At 36.7% G+C, this 16,881-nt stretch overlaps 1 protein-coding gene across 4 annotated transcripts; it reads right to left on the bottom strand.

Annotated features, from left to right (window-relative positions):
* Positions 1-4,368: 4,368 nt before the first annotated feature.
* On the bottom strand, positions 4,369-8,754 carry LOC121967762. Of its 4 annotated transcripts, none has more exons than XR_006107840.1 (9): positions 8,372-8,747; positions 7,498-7,813; positions 7,009-7,324; positions 6,234-6,377; positions 5,892-6,004; positions 5,690-5,797; positions 5,205-5,262; positions 5,013-5,123; positions 4,369-4,743 (listed from the first exon to the last, which is right to left on the bottom strand). XR_006107840.1 is itself a non-coding variant. In XM_042518183.1 (6 exons), the coding sequence occupies exons 3-6, from the start codon at positions 7,157-7,159 to the stop codon at positions 4,578-4,580; spliced, it is 519 nt and encodes a 172-aa protein (XP_042374117.1). In that variant the 5' UTR covers positions 7,160-7,324; positions 7,498-7,813; positions 8,372-8,754; the 3' UTR covers positions 4,369-4,577. The 4 variants fall into 4 exon arrangements, 1 of the variants encoding a protein (XP_042374117.1); XR_006107839.1 differs by having other exon boundaries at positions 4,369-4,724; XR_006107841.1 differs by having other exon boundaries at positions 4,369-4,724; positions 7,032-7,324.
* Between the last annotated feature and the right edge of the window lie 8,127 nt (positions 8,755-16,881).

Here is a 16,881-nt window from a genome sequence, read left to right as displayed (position 1 = left end):
TATTTGCAGATTGAAAAAGAAGATTTTAATTTTGAGAAAACTTTCCTTGTAATCATCCTCATGATTTAAAAGAGAGTTTTAAAATTAAATCTTTCCTTTATAGTTTCTACAAAAGATTAAGAGAAAGATTTGATATCTTTCCTTATTTGTAATTAAAAGGAAGATTTTAATTTTAGAGAAAACTTTCCTTAATTTTAATCATCCACATATTTTAAAAGAGAGATTTTAATTTATAAAAATTTCCTTTTATAACCAACCATGAAAGGATTTTTTTAACAGAAATTTTATTTTAAAATTTTTGGAAACAAATAAAGAAGTTTTAATTTTTTGTTTAAAACTTTCTTTTTTTGGAGGAATTTAGGTGGCCAGCCATTAGAGGTTTAATAAGGAAATTTTAATTAAATTTTCCTTCTTAAACATTGGCAAGGAATATAAGGAAGTTTTATTTATAAAACTTTCCATATTTGCCAAGACCAAGGAATATAAAAGAGAGGGTAGAGGTGCCTCACCTCATAACAATATATCTTCTATTATTCCTCTCTCTTTTCTTCCTAGGTGTGGCCGACCCTAATCCTCTTCTCCTCTCTTCTTCTTGTGGCCGAACCTCATCTTCTATTAGAGATCTTGTGGTGGCCGGATCTTGCTTGGAAAAGGAGAGAAAGGAGACTTTGTTTCTAGCATCCCTTGGAGCTTGGTGGTGGTGACCGAACCTCATCTTCTCTTGGAGTTCTTGTGGTGGCTGAAACTTGCTTGGAGAAGAAGGAAGCTTGGGTGGATTCTCGTCTTGGTAGATCGTCGCCCACACGACGTCCGAGATAAGAAGAGGAATACGTCAAAAGATCGAGAGGTCAATGAGCTATAAAAGGTATAACTAGTTATTAGTTTCCGCATCATACTAGTTCATCTTTTTATTTAGATCATGAAATACCAAACACAAGAGGCTAATGCATCTAGGTAATCGAATTTATGTTTTCAATTTTGTGTTTCTTTTATTTTTGAACTTGTGATTCGATTGTTCCTTTTGGTTAAACCTAGGGTTTCTATAAGGAAATTAAATATTAAATTTCGTTGAAAGACTTTGTCTAGGAAGTGGTGGATGCTCCCATACCCAAGAAAGCCTAGTGCCTCGCCATGTTTAACCTGGAAGTCGATCTCTGAAATTAATATTTAATTGAATTTGTAACATGGGTGGAATTGGATCAATAATGTTAAACATCGTTTGCGATCCAAGTCTAAACCTCTAAGAACAGATAAATTGAATTTGGAATCAATAATGTTAAGTTCCGTTTGCGATTCCAAATTTAATTTTTAAAGAACACAATAGGTTGTTAGGAAAGGTTCAGAATTTGTACAAAATTTTTGTACAGGGGAACCAGTACGATATTTCGAGGAGCAACCAACAGTTGGTTGCTACCCGAAATATCGTACTGGTTCTCCTGTACAAAACTTTTGTACAAGTCCTGAACCTTTTCTAACAACCTATTTTGTTCTTTAGAAATTAAATTTAGAATCGCAAACGGAACTTAACATTATTGTTTCCAAATTCAACTTATCTATTCTTAGAGGTTTAAACTTGGATTGTAAACGATGTTTAACATTATTAATCCAAATCCACCCATGTTACAAATTTGATTAAATATTTATTTTAGAGATCGGCTTCCAGGTTAAACATGGTGAGGCATTAGGCCTTCTTGGGTATGGGATCATCCACCACTTCCTAAACAAAGCCTTTCAACAAAATTCAATATTTAATCTCCTTATAGTAGCCCTAGGTTTAACTACTAAGAACAATCGAATCACAAGATCGAAAAACAAAAGAAACACAAAATCGAAACATAAATTCGATAGCCTAGAATCGTTAGCCTCTTGTGTTTGATATTTCAAGATCTAAACAAAAGAATGAACAAGTTATGATGCGGAAACTAATAACTAGTTATACCTTTTGTAGCTTATAGATCTCACGATCTTCTGTCGTATTTCTCTTCTTATCTCAGACGTCGTGTGGGCGACAATCTACCAAGATAAGAATCCACCCAAGCCTCCTTCTCCTTACAAGTTTCGACCACCAACAATCTCCTAGAGATGAAAAACTTCGGCCACCAACCAAGCTCCAAGGGATACTAAGAAACAATGCCTCCTATCTCTCCTTCTTCCTCTAACAAGATCCGGCCAACAACAACTCCTAGAGATGAGATGTCGCCGACCACCAAGGAAGAAGAATAGGAGAAGAAGAGGGTCGGCCACCACCAAGGAAGAAGAAGAGAGGAATAATAGATATGTGTTATAAGGTGAGGCACATCTACCCTCTCTTTTATATTCCTTGGTCTTGGCAAATAAGGAAAGTTTTAAACATAATTAAAATTTCCTTATTTTCCTTGCCAATGACTAAAAAGGAAAATTTAATTAAAACTTCCTTTTAATCTTTCAATGGCCAACCACATCATGTGCATTAAACAAGGCAAGTTTTAAACATAAAATTAAAACTTACTTATTTGTTTCCAAAAATTTTTAAAATAAAAAATGTCTCTTTTAAATTCCCTTCATGGTTGGTTATAAAAGGAAACTTTTAAAATCTCCCTTTTTAAACATGTGGATGATTACAATTAAGGAAAGTTTTCTCCAAAAATTAAAATATTCCTTTTAACTACAAATAAGGAAAGATATCAAACCTTTCTCTTAATCCTTTGTAGAAACTATAAAAGGAAATATTTAATTTTTAAAACTCTCCTTTAAAATCATGGCTTCCACATAAGGAAAGATTTTAAAAATAAACTCACTTTTATTTTTTATGTGGTCGGCCACCTAAGCTTGGGCTCCAAGCTAGGCCGGCCACATCTTAATCCCATCTAAGGCTTGGTTTGGCCGGCCCTTGCTTGGTTTCCCGATGAACTTGAGCTTCCCGTATTCTCCCCGAACACCCAACTCGAGTTCATCAATAATAAATCATACCACTAAAGAGTTATTATTGAACTATTGCACCAATCCCATATTACTATATGAGCTCCTTCTTATCATGAGTGTGTTAATCTCCCTGTGTTTAAGATATTGAATGTCCACTAATTAAATGAGTTACTGACAACTCACTTAATTAATATCTAACTCCAAGAGTAGCACCACTCAACCTTATTGTCATGTCGAACTAAGTCCACCTGTAGGGTTTACATGACAATTCTTATGACACTACAACAAAAACTGCAAACGACAACGGATAATATCCGTTGTCGTAGGGTCAAAAAACCGTTGTAACTGAGGGTGTTGTAGAAAGTAGTGCCCTACGACAACAGTTTTAAATCCGTTGTCTTTATTGACATTCGACAACGGTTTTTATCCGTTGTTGTTTATATGCTCAAAATTTATTTACGAAGGATACGACAACGTTTTAAAACCGTTGTGGAAGATAATTTCGACAACAGATATAAACCGTTGTGGTAGATTCTTTTTACAACAGATATAAACCGTTGTGGTAGACTCTTTTTACAACAGATATGAATGGTGTGGTATATAATTTTAATATGTTTTACAGCGGATAAAATCGTTGTCTTTTATCATTATTTACAAAAAAAAATCCGTTGTGGTTGCGCACTTTTTACAACAGTTTTAATCATTGTCTTTAATGTTCATGATGTAACATGATAATACCAAACAACCAATCTTTATTTAATATAAGCAAACCACCAATACAAAACTAAATCCAAAATATGACAGCTAAAATATACAAAATGAGTTGTACTCATCAAACTTAGTAGTATCAAACCATAAATCACATGCTTTCCATTACTGTTTTTCATATGACTTTTACACATTAGCAAGGCAAGATAAAAACCTAACAAAGCTCACTCCTTGCATCAAAAATCTCAAGCCTCACGAATTGCCCGAGTTACGTACCTATAAGAGAAAAATTAAACAAAACTTATCAAAGAAAAATATAAAATATAAGAAAAAAGAGAATTGTAGTAAGTACTGCATGAACTGTAAACAGAGAATAAATATTTCACATAGCTCTAATATCTGGACATGAGAGAAGAATTTCCAAAATTCCAGGACAACACTCAATGTCTGTAAAACGGAAGAGAAAAAACTTATTCAATACAAAGTTATGCAATACAAACTTATAATCTCTAGGAAATAAAACTTATGCAATAGAAACTTATGCAATACAAGCAATTTAACCAACTTAGAGTTGTCTTGGTAACTTCCATGTGCACCATATCAATCACTTTTAAACCTTTTATAGAAAGTGACATAAGAAACTACCATGTGCACCTGCATTTATACTTCAATAGTGAGGGAGTTAGGCTTAATGGTCTAAAAATAGGAACTAATGTAATAAAACTAAAGAGATATAGGAACTAAAGAAGAGGCGAATTCAGAACTGATTTTAAAATGAGAGGGATAAAATGAAAGATATTTTCAAGTGACTAATGCATATCATCCAGTTCAGAGTTCTGGTATGACTTGAAATTACAATGATCTAAAAACAATTTATCTAAGAAAAGTGTAAAACTAACAAATGACTGGTGATTTCAGGATTTAGTATTTGTATGATCTGTCAAAAGATTTTCTTTCAAGTTCTTGTTTTATGTTACCTTTACAACAAGGTTATCCAGCAGTTTGTGGATGAACATAAGATCCACTCTTTGCATATTACATTCTTTGGCTAAAACAGAAAGTAGTTGCCAAGCTACCTCAGAGGTAATAAGTTCTCTCCCATGCTGTCCAAAGCTCTGAAATACAAGGAATGTTCTGTCACGAATATGAACCATTAAAATCTGACAAAATTGCATTAAACATCATGCAAAGGATATCATACAACTTGAATGACTTTAAGTTTTTTTCACTTTTAGAATATTTAAATTTTAGATAAACTCTTCACTTTGAAAATGAGTTAGATGCAAAGAAAGTACCATAATTACTTTGGATATCCAAGTTTAGTACCTCTTATTTAGCACAACTTGATGCTATTATTACTTCACCATGTAAATATCTGTCAGATGTAAATTCATACTACTTACCAGAAGTATCCTAAACTTTGATTGGTCATCTACATCCTCCGTATGTTCATTGTATATGACAACCAAAATCTCTGCAGCATAGCCCTTATTGCCTTCTTTTATAGTTTCCATCTTATACCAATGATTTTACTCGACTCAGAAATCATCAAGAAACTAAGTGTTTGAAAAAGGACAATAAGCTGAGCCACTTACAGTCAAAATATCTGGATGTCGAACTACCGTCGCCTTAATTTCTTTCAATAAAGCATCACTGAAGAGTTTCACAAGACAACATTTCGGTAAGGAAACTAGAGAAATAATGATATAAAAAATTTAAGATAACTCTTATAACTGGAAACATGAATAGCACAACATTCATCAAAATTATCGATTGTCCAAAGAAGAACATGCCTCCACGCGTCAAAATAGAGCAATCACAAGATGACAATTTTCAAACCCTTAAAAAAAACTTATTCAATACAAACTTATAGTCTGTAAAAAATAAAACTTATGCAATACAAGCAATTTAACTAACTTAGAGTTGTCTTGGTAACTTCTATGTGCACCATATCAATCACCTTTAAACCTTTTATAGAAAGTGACATAAGAAACTACCATGTGCACCCGTATTTATACTTCAATAGTGAGGGAATTAGACTTAATGGTCTAAAAATAGGAACTAATATGTCAAATATTACCATTGAGCTAAGTGAATCCTTCTCGCTGGTAGCATTTCCTTCAATAATTTCTCTCATAAATTTCATCACATAAAACTCACATTGTTTCGCATTAGGTTGTCGAGGACCCTATGTTAACAAAAAATTGTCAATGAATAATGCATATTTAAATATTTTTTTAATTAATCACAAGTAGACATATGTGTGTATATAATATACAAACCTTTACAACTTTCCACGTAGGCTTCTTTTTTCCTTTCCTTTCCTTGTTCGAATTGAACAATTTCAAGCTCCTTCGTACAACAAGAATTGCTTGTGCAACTCCCTGTGCAGTTTCTGCAATTAAGAAATCATAACTCTTGTTAGATAGAAAATGTATATGAAGAAATACAAAAAGTGTATTAATTAATAGACAATAAGTAACTTATTAGCAAAAAGTGATAGAACTAATAAATAATATATTTATTCATGGAAAGCTTACAGTAGACAATAAGTAACTTATTTGCAAAAAGTGGTAGAACAAATAATGAAGCGTGCAAAATGGATTTATTGATAGAAAGCTTACCAGCCCAAAATAGGGGAACTCCACACAGTAAGATATAGAGTATAACTCCAGCACTTGATATATCAATTTCTGGTCCATAATTCCATTTAAAAACTTATGGAGCCATGTAATAAGGGCTTCCAACTATCTCAGAAAATCATTCACCTAGAATTGTGGTAAAAAGAGAAAAATAAATAAATAGAGCACGTTCTTATGGTAAAACTAAACTCCAAGTTAGGTTATTGAATGGAAGTGATCATTAATGAGGCTCAACAAGAATGAAGATCATTAGTATGCATTCATATGGTAACTAATCATTATGCTATGGAGAAATTTTTTTCAAAAAGATCAATAATCAATAATAACTAGGAAGACTTTTTTTTCTTTGAGATCTTCAATTGACAAACTATGGGCTTTATCTAATGGCATCCCAAGGTGCGCAGCCACAAACTCTCTCTTTGGAAAAGCTATACAAACACTCATTCCATGCTCCCGGTCTAACGAACGACCTTGATCTACATCTTAGTGTATCCTTGAGCCATTTTTTGACACAAACACATCAAAAATGGGAAACCACATAAAACATAAAATAGCATAGAGATAAATAAAGTATAAATAAACATGAAAATTGCAAATTAACCATCATGAAAATATGCACTGAATTGAATAGTCATGGAACTATGTATTTTATTTGGACAATCTCTTTGGTATATTCCAGACAAATATCCACCGCTATAGCATTTGAAAAACTACAATAAAGTAAGCAATTTTAATGTGGATCAAGAAATGCTCTCACCAGGCTGGAAGAATATTGACAACCCAAAGTCAATTGCCTTCAAGGGCGAGTTCTCCTTCTTGTTTGCAAACAAGAAATTCTCTGGCTCGAGGTCTCGATGGATCACCCCTTGGCAATGGCAGAGCTGCACGACCTCAACAATGGTCTTCATGACCACAGCTGCCGCGCGCTCTGACTAGTGGCCCCTCGCCACAATGCGGTCAAAGAGCTCCCCGCCCTCACACAGCTCCATGACCAAATGCACAACTCCGTCGTCCTCGCACGCCTCCCGTAGCCTCACGATGCTGGAGCTCCTCGGCAGGTGCCGCGTTATCAGCTACAGAGAGTAGTCCCCATCATGAAAATATGCACTGAATTGAATAGTCATGGAACTATGTATTTTATTTGGACAATCTCTTTGGTATATTCCAGACAAATATCCACCGCTATAGCATTTGAAAAACTACAATAAAGTAAGCAATTTTAATGTGGATCAAGAAATGCTCTCACCAGGCTGGAAGAATATTGACAGCCCAAAGTCAATTGCCTTCAAGGGTGAGTTCTCCTTCTTGTTTGAAAACAAGAAATTCTCTGGCTCGAGGTCTTGATGGATCACCCCATGGCAATGGCAGAGCTGCACGACCTCAACAATGGTCTTCATGACCACAGCTGCCGCGCGCTCTGACTAGTGGCCCCTCGCCACAATGCGGTCAAAGAGCTCCCCGCCCTCACACAGCTCCATGACCAAATGCACAACTCCGTCATCCTCGCACGCCTCCCGTAGGCTCACGATGCTGGAGCTCCTCGGCAGGTGCCGCGTTATCAGCTACAGAGAGTAGTCCCCATAAGGGTTACAAGGCAGTGCACTTAAGATACTCAACCCAAAGCTAAAATATCACCAGTAAATTTTACTCTGATCCACGAATATGGCAAAAGAAAGATGAAATCAGTAGTTCTTTTATGTTCTTTTGTGTAGACAAGTCAAAAGTTGGATGTGGAACAGATGGATCAATTTTTATTATTTTCTTTGCCAAATAATGAGGAAAGACGGATATCTGAAGACATGAATATGAGCATTCGCCTTCAAAACTCAAATCATTCTCTCTAAAAAAATAATTAAATGATTTCCTTCTAATCTATCCCTTTTCTTTTTAATTTATCGTGGCCGAAAAATCAAACTAATAAACAACAGAAACGGGTCAAAGTACACAATTTTCCACAAACCAGAGCACAAAGTCAAAGTTTCACTACACATGCATGAGAAAAACAAGCTACAGCATTAAAATCCATACCAAAAAATGTCTATGCGTGTGGAACAACATCAACACCATAAACGAAATAAATCCGTTCTAATCGAAGAGGAGGAGAGGGATTAGGAACGTACCAGAAAGCAGTATAGCTGTAGAACTTGACGCCGACGGACATGAGGAGTAGGGCGGCGGAGGAGAAGATCGCCTGCCCCAACCTGAGGGACAAGCTGGTTGTGGTTCCGACGGAACCCTACGTCTCATCCATCGCACGGCGAGGAGCGGCTCAAGGGCATGAGATCCTCGACGGGAGGAGCGATCGCGGCGGCGCTCATCTTACTCCCGCCCCGCCTTCTCCCCTTCCTCCATTCAATCTCATGCCCTTCCCCTTCTTTGACCTAACAGCACGGAAGTGACTAGGGTTTCACATCAAATCAACCTCTCGCAACCACAACAAAAAAGAACCATTTTTTCCCATTTGATTGGGGAAAAAGAGACGGAAGCAACTGAGAAAGCGTCCGATTGGGGCAAGGTAAAACTTTTATCTCCGACTGGGCCACAAAAAAAAAGAAACGAGAGGAGAGTGCACCGTCGTAGAGGAAGATCCAGCGGAGGCGGAGGCGGACAGTCGGTCGACAGGATAGCGTGAAGAGATTGTATGAGGAGAGGGAAAGAAAAATGGCTAGGGGTCGGGAATGCGAAGGGGAAAACATGGCGCCGAAAAGAGAGAGGGAAAGTAAAACTACGCGCGAGGGGAAAAAAAGACCAAATTCAATTACAACGGTTTTATCAAAACTGTTGTCGTAGCCGCTAAAAACGCGGATAAAGACAACGGTTTATAAAACCGTTGTAAAAAGTGTTGTCGTTTTAAAAAAATATTGCTCAATGACAACAGTTTTGCCAAAACCGTTGTCTTTTATATTTAATGGGGAGTTCAAAGACAACGGTTTTGGCAAAAACCGTTGTCTTTGAGTAAATACGCAACGCTTTATCTTAAAACCGTTGTCGTAGGGGTGTTGTCGTTTGCAGTTTTTGTTGTAGTGTGAGCTCCTTAAGGAAACATCATCAACCTAGATTACTAGGACATAGTTTCATTCTATAATCAACAACACACCATATAAATAATATCATGTCCCAACTTATTGGGCATATTGATTTATCGAACTAAATCACACCCTTTGATAAATTAAAGAAATAAATATTAAGTATACGTGCTTGTTATTATATCATGATTAAGAGTACACACTTCCATAATAACAGAGGTCTTGTTCTTTTTAGTATGAAATGATAATACCTCAAATGGTCCTGCTCAATATACTCAGAATGTACTAGTGTAATTTTATAGTCAAGATAAACTAATACCAAATTACATTACGACTATTCCAATGGTTTGTTCCTATCCATCTTAGTCGTGAGCTACTATTTATAACTTATAAGGAACTGATAACATGATCTTTTGTGTGTGACACCACACACCATGTTATCGACAATATAAATTAATTGAACAACTACACTTAGCATATAAATGTAGACATTTGACCAATGTGATGTTTACAAAAAGCTAGGCTTTTAGTATACACTCTAACAATCTTCCACTTATACTAAAAGACTATACTGCCATAAACGTTGTCATACATCTGATTCCCATTCCTTCAACATGTCGATCAAAAGCTTTCGCCGAAAGGGCCTTAGTGAAAGGATCTGCCAGGTTATCTGCTGATGCAATCTTGGCGACAACAACTTCTCCTCGTTTTACGATGTCTCGTATCAAGTGGTTGTTAGCTAGAGCCCTAGAGCCAATCATTTGATGATTGTATTTTTGGACTTATTGTATCATATTCTATATAAATAAAGGCATTTGGATTTTGGTTATTATACTTACTTGTATTGGTGCCAAATAAACTAAGTATAATAATGTCCTTGAGTAGATGGTTCTCACCTATATCAATCGGTTAGTTGAACCGATAGTGAGATGATATAGGGAACACTACTCTTAATCATTCCTAGTCGAGTATTAACATTCAGGGACAATGTTAATGCAATAAGACTAGCATGTAGGTCAACTCGATGACTTGATCTCACAAGTCATGGATATAGAGATATCAAGTTGACACATGGGTATACATTAGAGAATGTATACTGAATGACCCGCCATGAGAAAGTATCATGGATCGTTATATGAGTGTCATATACTTTCTCATGTGGCTATTAGTATGACTACTAGTCCTTAGACCTGAAGTCACCATAGATCCCTACATAAGGAGTTATGTACTTTGGTTTCGTCAAACGTCACCCGTAACTGGGTGGACTATAAAGGCGATTACTGGGTATATAACAAATTATGCGGAGGGATGTGAGTGATGTAGATGAGATCTATCCCTCCTATATGACGGGAGAGACATCGGTATTCTTGATAGAGTGAGACCACGAAGTGCATGGCCATGCCCAAATGAGTCAATATAGGATATTGAGCTCATTTGATTTAGTGAGTCTACTTGGAGTTCAAGATTTAGATTGGTCAGAGGATGACAAGGTCTATGCCTCACATTGATCAATCTAGATGTCTAGGATAGAAGGACACTTGTCATATTTTGTGAGGAGTCACAATTAGTAGTCACAAGGTGATGTCGGATCTCGACATTCTTGTAACTTGGGTAGTAATGATGTGTTGCTAGATACCGCTCATTACTTATGCTCCTAAATGGGTTTAGGGCATTGCCAACGTTACAATAACCTATAGGGTCACACACTAAGGACAATTAGATGGAGATTAGGTTCATATGATAAACCAAGAGGATTAGATTCATTTGATGAATCAAATTGGATTAAGAGTAATCCTAATTAGGCTAACTTGAGTTGGACTCAAGTTGATTCATGTGTTCAATGAGTCTAATTTAGATTATGACTCATTGAATCAATTTAATTTAATGAATTAGATTCATTATATATTAAATTGGCTTGAATCAAATGGTTAGATTAGATCAACCATGGAAGAGATTTGGTCAAGTTTGACTTGACTTGAGAGGAAGATTAAAAGTCTAGTTTGACATGACTTTATGCCACCTCATTGGTGAGTTGGCATTGATGTGGACTAATGATATTACTCCACATCATCATGGTTGCCACCTCATGGGAGTTACTAGTGAGTGCCACCTCATGGAGGTTACATTCTCTCCTTGATGACAACTTAATGCATTAATGAGGGGAGTTACACATGAGAAAGGTGGCCGACCACATTTTGAATGGGGTGTGAATTGATTTTCATTATTCATTCAAGTGTGGAATTTTGTATCTTCTTCCTCTCAAGCTCTCCCTCTCCTCCTTCTTGGCCGAACCACATAGGTGCTAGCACACCTTGGTTTTTGGTCACCTCCACCTAGTGTGTTCGTGTGGATACGTGTAGAGAGTTGTCTACATTGACAACTTCGAGTTCCGGCGTACCGAGGACGAGCGGGATATGCAAAAGGGCACGCAACAAGGGTAAAGATCTTCATCATGTAGATCTAGAAGTTTTGTAACTCGTACTCGTATGTTTTCAAATTTTTCTTCGCACGAGATCCGTTGGCTAGGGTGATTCGGGGTTTCCGCGACGCGAAAAAGCGATTTTCGCGGCCCGAAAAACCCAACAGTGGTACTTGCGCTCTATATGTTTACTCGCCTTATGAGCTCGTGGTTCCTTCGAGTTTGCTACTACACTGCTATTATCACAATAAATTATGATGATTTTGGGTAAATCAGGAATCACATCTAAGTCCATTAGGAAGTTCCTAAGCCATACAGCTTCTTTGGCTGCCTCAGAAGCTGCCACATACTCAGCTTTCATGGTTGAGTCTGAAACGCGTTTCTGCTTAACACTCCTCCATGCAATGACTCCACCTCCTAAAGTAAACACATAGCCTGACGTAGACTTACTATTGTCCCTATCTTATTGGAAGTCAGAATCTGTGTAACCCACAAGGAGCAAATCATCTGCTTGGTAAACTAGCATATAATCTCTGGTCCTTCTTAGGTACTTCAATATATGCTTTACAGCAGTCCAATGTCCTTGTCCAGGGTTACTTTGATATCTGCTAACCATACCCACGGTAAAATAGATATCTAGTCTCATGCATAACATAGCATACATTAGGCTTCCTACAGCTGAAGCATAAGGAACTGCCTTCATCTCTTCTATCTCTTTTGATGTGTTCAGAGATATCTCCTTAGATAAAGATACTCCATTCCTAAAGGGTAGAAAACCTTTCTTGGAGTTTTGCATGCTAAAACAAGCTAGGATAGTATCGATATATGAAGCTTGGGATAAGCACAACATTCTTTTCTTGCGATCCCTTACTACTTTGATCCCGAGAATATGTGCGCATTCTCCCAAGTCCTTCATATCGAATTTCTTGGACAACTGTACCCTTACTTCCGACAACACTTTGATATTGTTTCCAACTAACAAAATGTCATCTACGTATAGTATAAGAAATACCACCACGTTTTCATTACACTTCTTGTATACACAAGACTCATCCGGACACTGAATAAATCCATATGACTAGATTACTTCAATAAACTGGATGTTCCAAGATCTTGAAGCTTGCTTTAGTCCATAAATCGATCGATTGAGCTTGCACACTAGATGCTCTTTGCCCTTTGCAATAAACCCCTCTGGTTGCTTCATATGGATGTTTTCTTCAAGACTTCCGTTAAGGAAAGCTGTCTTGACATCCATTTGCCAAACCTCATAATCCATATGAGCAATAATAGATAAAAGTATCCGGATAGACTTAAGCATAGCTACTAGCGAAAAGGTTTCCTCATAATCGATTCCCTCTTTCTGAATATACCCCTTCGCAACAAGCCTTACTTTGAAGGTTTCCACCTTCCCATCTATCCCTCTTTTCCTTTTGTAGATCCACTTACATCCAACGACTTTTACATAATTTGATGGTTCTACAAGCTCCCATACTTTATTAGAATACATAGATTCTATTTCTGAATTCATTGCTCTTTGCTAAGATGTTGGATCTTTATCCTGGAGTGCTTCGTTATATGTTCGTGGATCAGGTTCATGTTTACCTGGGATCAAGTCTGAAGACTCTCCCAAAAATATGAATCTTTCAGGTTGCCTCACAACCCTCTCACTACGACGAGGCACTATCTGTGGTTGTGTATCATTTATGATATGTGTTACAGTTTCTTGTGATATTTCATCTTGTACTGCTAGTACTAGACTAGACGTGTCCTCTTTAATTTCTTCTAGAACAATTTCACTCACGGGCTTATGGTTCATTACATAATCTTCCTCTAAAAATTGAGCATTTGTGCTAACAATGATTTTCTGATTTTTAGGATTATAAAACAAACCACCTTTCGTTCCCTTAGGATATCCCACAAACAGACAAACTTCTGTACGTGATTCCAAATTGTTAGTGTCTCCCTTCAGCACATGTGCTGGACTACCCCAAATTCGAATATATTTCAGACTAGGCTTATGCCCATTCCATAATTCTATGGGAGTAAAGGGTACTGATTTAGAAGGTACTATATTCAGAATGTATACGGTTGTTTCCAAAGCATATCCCCAAAATGAATTTGGTAATTCTGAATAACTCATCATCGATCTAACCATTTTCATAAGAGTCCTATTCCTTCATTCTGCCACACCATTCTGTTGGGATGTACTAGGTGCAGACAATTGGGATTGAATCCTGGCCTCTGATAAGTAATTCCTAAACTCTCCAAAGAGGTATTCGCCACCACGATTAGACCGTAGTGTCTTGATACTTTTACCATGACGTTTCTCCACATCAGCCTTGTACTCTTTGAACTTATCAAAGCATTCAGACTTGCGACGCATCAAGTAAATGTACCCATATCTCGAATAGTCATCTATAAAAGAGACAAAATATTCGAAGCCACCTCTTGCCTGGATAGACATAGGACAACACAAATCAGAATGAACCAGTTCCAACACATCTTTGGCTCTATAGCCCTTGGCCTTAAAAGGTCTCTTGGTCATTTTTACTTCCAACCAAGATTCGCAGGTTGGAAAGTTTTCCACCACTAATGAACCCAAGAGTCCATCAGCTATAAGTCTTTAAATCCTACTTAAGTTAATATGACCAAGCTTTAGATGCCAAAGATATGTTTGGTTCATTTCTGAAGGTTTCTTTCTCTTATTAGAATTAGAAGATGTGTTATTAATTTTCATTTGTTGCTTTGTGGGAGAAATTAGATTTAGAGTATACAAATAGCCTGCTAATGTACCAGAACAGATAATAACCCTATTTTTCTTGATAACTACTTTGTCATCAAAAGAAACAGAATATCTATCTACAAACAGTTTAGAAACTGAAATTAAATTATTTCTAAAAGTTAGTACATAAAGACAATTTCTCAAAATCAAAGTTCTATTCTTATCGAATGATAAGTAGACGTCTCTCACTACAACAACCACCACTTTCGTAGCATTGTCCATGTAGACGGTTATCTCTCCTTTATATAGTCGACGGGTTTCTTGGAAACCCTGCAATGAATTACAGACATGATCAGTGGCTCTTGTATCTACACACCAGGTGCTGGTAGATAACACCGCTAAACATGTTTTAACTACTAGAGAATAAGATATACCTTTATTGTTCTCTTTCCTACGAGGACAGTCTACCTTCCAATGCCTGACTGCTTGCAGATGAAGCACTTGCCCTTTGACTTCTTCACTCCAGCTTTTAGTCCAGTACCTAGAGATCTATTCACCTTCTTTACTGAGCCAGCCTATTTCTTCTTCTTCTTGCCTTTCGACTTAAAAGTAAAAATATTTTCAGCAAAGTGAATTTGAGAATTATGACGAAATAACCCTTCTGCTGCCTGAAGTTCTGTCAGTAGTTCCGCCAATGAATACATCCTTTTATTCATATTGTAGTTCAGGCAAAACTGCTCAAAACTTTTGGGTAGCGTTTGGAGAATAATATCGACCTGGGTTTCCCCATCGATTTCAGCTCCAAGAATTTGTATCTCGTTTAAGTAAGCCATCATCTTGAGGATATGATCCCTTACGGGTGTCCCCTCTGACATGGTGGCTGTCATTAATTTTCTCATTGCCTCTTACCTAGCAGCCCGATTCTAGTGTTCAAAGAGTTCCTTGATATTGTTCATCATGTCATAAGCAGTTTGTAAGTCCTGATGCTGATGTTGCAGCACATTTGACATTGAAGCTAAAATGTAACACCGCGCCATCTTATCTGCCTTTACCCATTTCTTATGATACTCAATCTCCTCTTCACTAGAATCACTATTAGGCACATTAGGGCATACCTTTAATAGTATAAACTTATAACCTTCAGCATTTAGGACAATGTCCAGGTTTCTTTTTCAATCTATGTAATTGAGACTAGTAAGTTTGTTCTCTTTTAGTATAATAGCCAGTGAGATGAAAGTCATCCTAAGAAGCATAAAATAAGCTTTGTTCAAGACTCTAAATTTAGAATAATATTGATTCTCAAACAATACTATTTAAATTTACCAACACCTCAAAATACCGTAAATTTTGCATGCCACGTTAGTGTGGACGTATACAAATTCAAACAATTGTAAGAGGAGGTTTTACCCATTAATTTTATAATCTTGTCATTATAACTTTATGACAAATAAAATTAATAGTTGGTTTTTCTTTGGTCATGCAAAAAATAGCAGTGACTCCGTTGGGGAGGATACTATTGAATGCGTCTAAGTGTATACCATTACTTGATACTTAGTCCATTAAATAGGATTGTGCCCCTTCAGTTGGAGAAGATCACACGCTCCTAAATAATTTCCTATAATCATCCATAAAAGGAAGTTTGATCTAGTGACCCGCAAACAAACTCATCGGTTGTGGAGGAAGGCACTCAGAGACAACACGCAAGTTTGTTTGCATCACTTTCAAACCAGTAATGGAGACCGTGGAATTTATTTAAAATCCCTCTCCCACTTAGTTATTTAAGGTGAGGAATTTTATCATGCAAGCACGCATCACATGCACACACACATCACAGTAAAAAAAATAATAAATATGGAAATTAATTCTCCAACTATTATGACTTCTTCCATCATTGTCCTCTGTGTGCTGCCAGCCCTAGGGTTCATATCGTCGGGTCTATCGAGCTTCCTTTTCTGCTGTGCCTCTGGTCCTCTAATAGTACCACGCCTTGCAAGAATATGATCCATGACAAAAATAGAATTTCACATATATCGATCCTATATTACACAAGGAAATGTACATGAAGTCTAGATCGAACAAAAATGAAAAATCCTAGGGCTAATACAGCTCCTGCTGTATTTAATAAATATAATTATACACAACACATAAAATGCCTTTGACATGTCCAATGGTCCAATCACACACAATCATAATAAGCCATAATAGTTGGAACCTGCAACCACAAAGTTAGCATATCCTACTATTATCCTACATAAATTATGTATGACATGTGCATAATTAAAATGAGAAATCAAACACGCAGAGGCAAACCCTAGCTCTGATACCAATTGTTGGTTGCTACCCGGAATATCGTACTGGTTCTCCTGTACAAAAATTTTGTACAAGTCCTGAACCTTTCCTAACAATCTATTGTGTTCTTTAGAAATTAAATTTAGAATCATAAACAGAACTTAACATTATTGA

This window comes from Zingiber officinale, chromosome 3B (assembly GCF_018446385.1).
Source record: "Zingiber officinale cultivar Zhangliang chromosome 3B, Zo_v1.1, whole genome shotgun sequence".
NCBI lineage: Eukaryota > Viridiplantae > Streptophyta > Magnoliopsida > Zingiberales > Zingiberaceae > Zingiber > Zingiber officinale.
Note: the sequence above shows the minus strand (reverse complement) of the source record. Positions and strands in the feature narration are given on the sequence as shown.

Excerpts from the sequence above, each read along its gene's own strand:
- LOC121967762 (XM_042518183.1), bottom strand. The coding sequence starts at position 7,159 with ATGAAGACCATTGTTGAGGTCGTGCAGCTCTGCCATTGCCAAGGGGTG. Across the intron at positions 5,798-5,891 it reads CTACGTGGAAAGTTGTAAAG|GGTCCTCGACAACCTAATGC; the intron begins GTTTGTATATTA and ends TTGTTAACATAG. Across the intron at positions 4,725-5,689 it reads AGGATTCACTTAGCTCAATG|AGCTTTGGACAGCATGGGAG; the intron begins GTAATATTTGAC and ends CTTGTATTTCAG.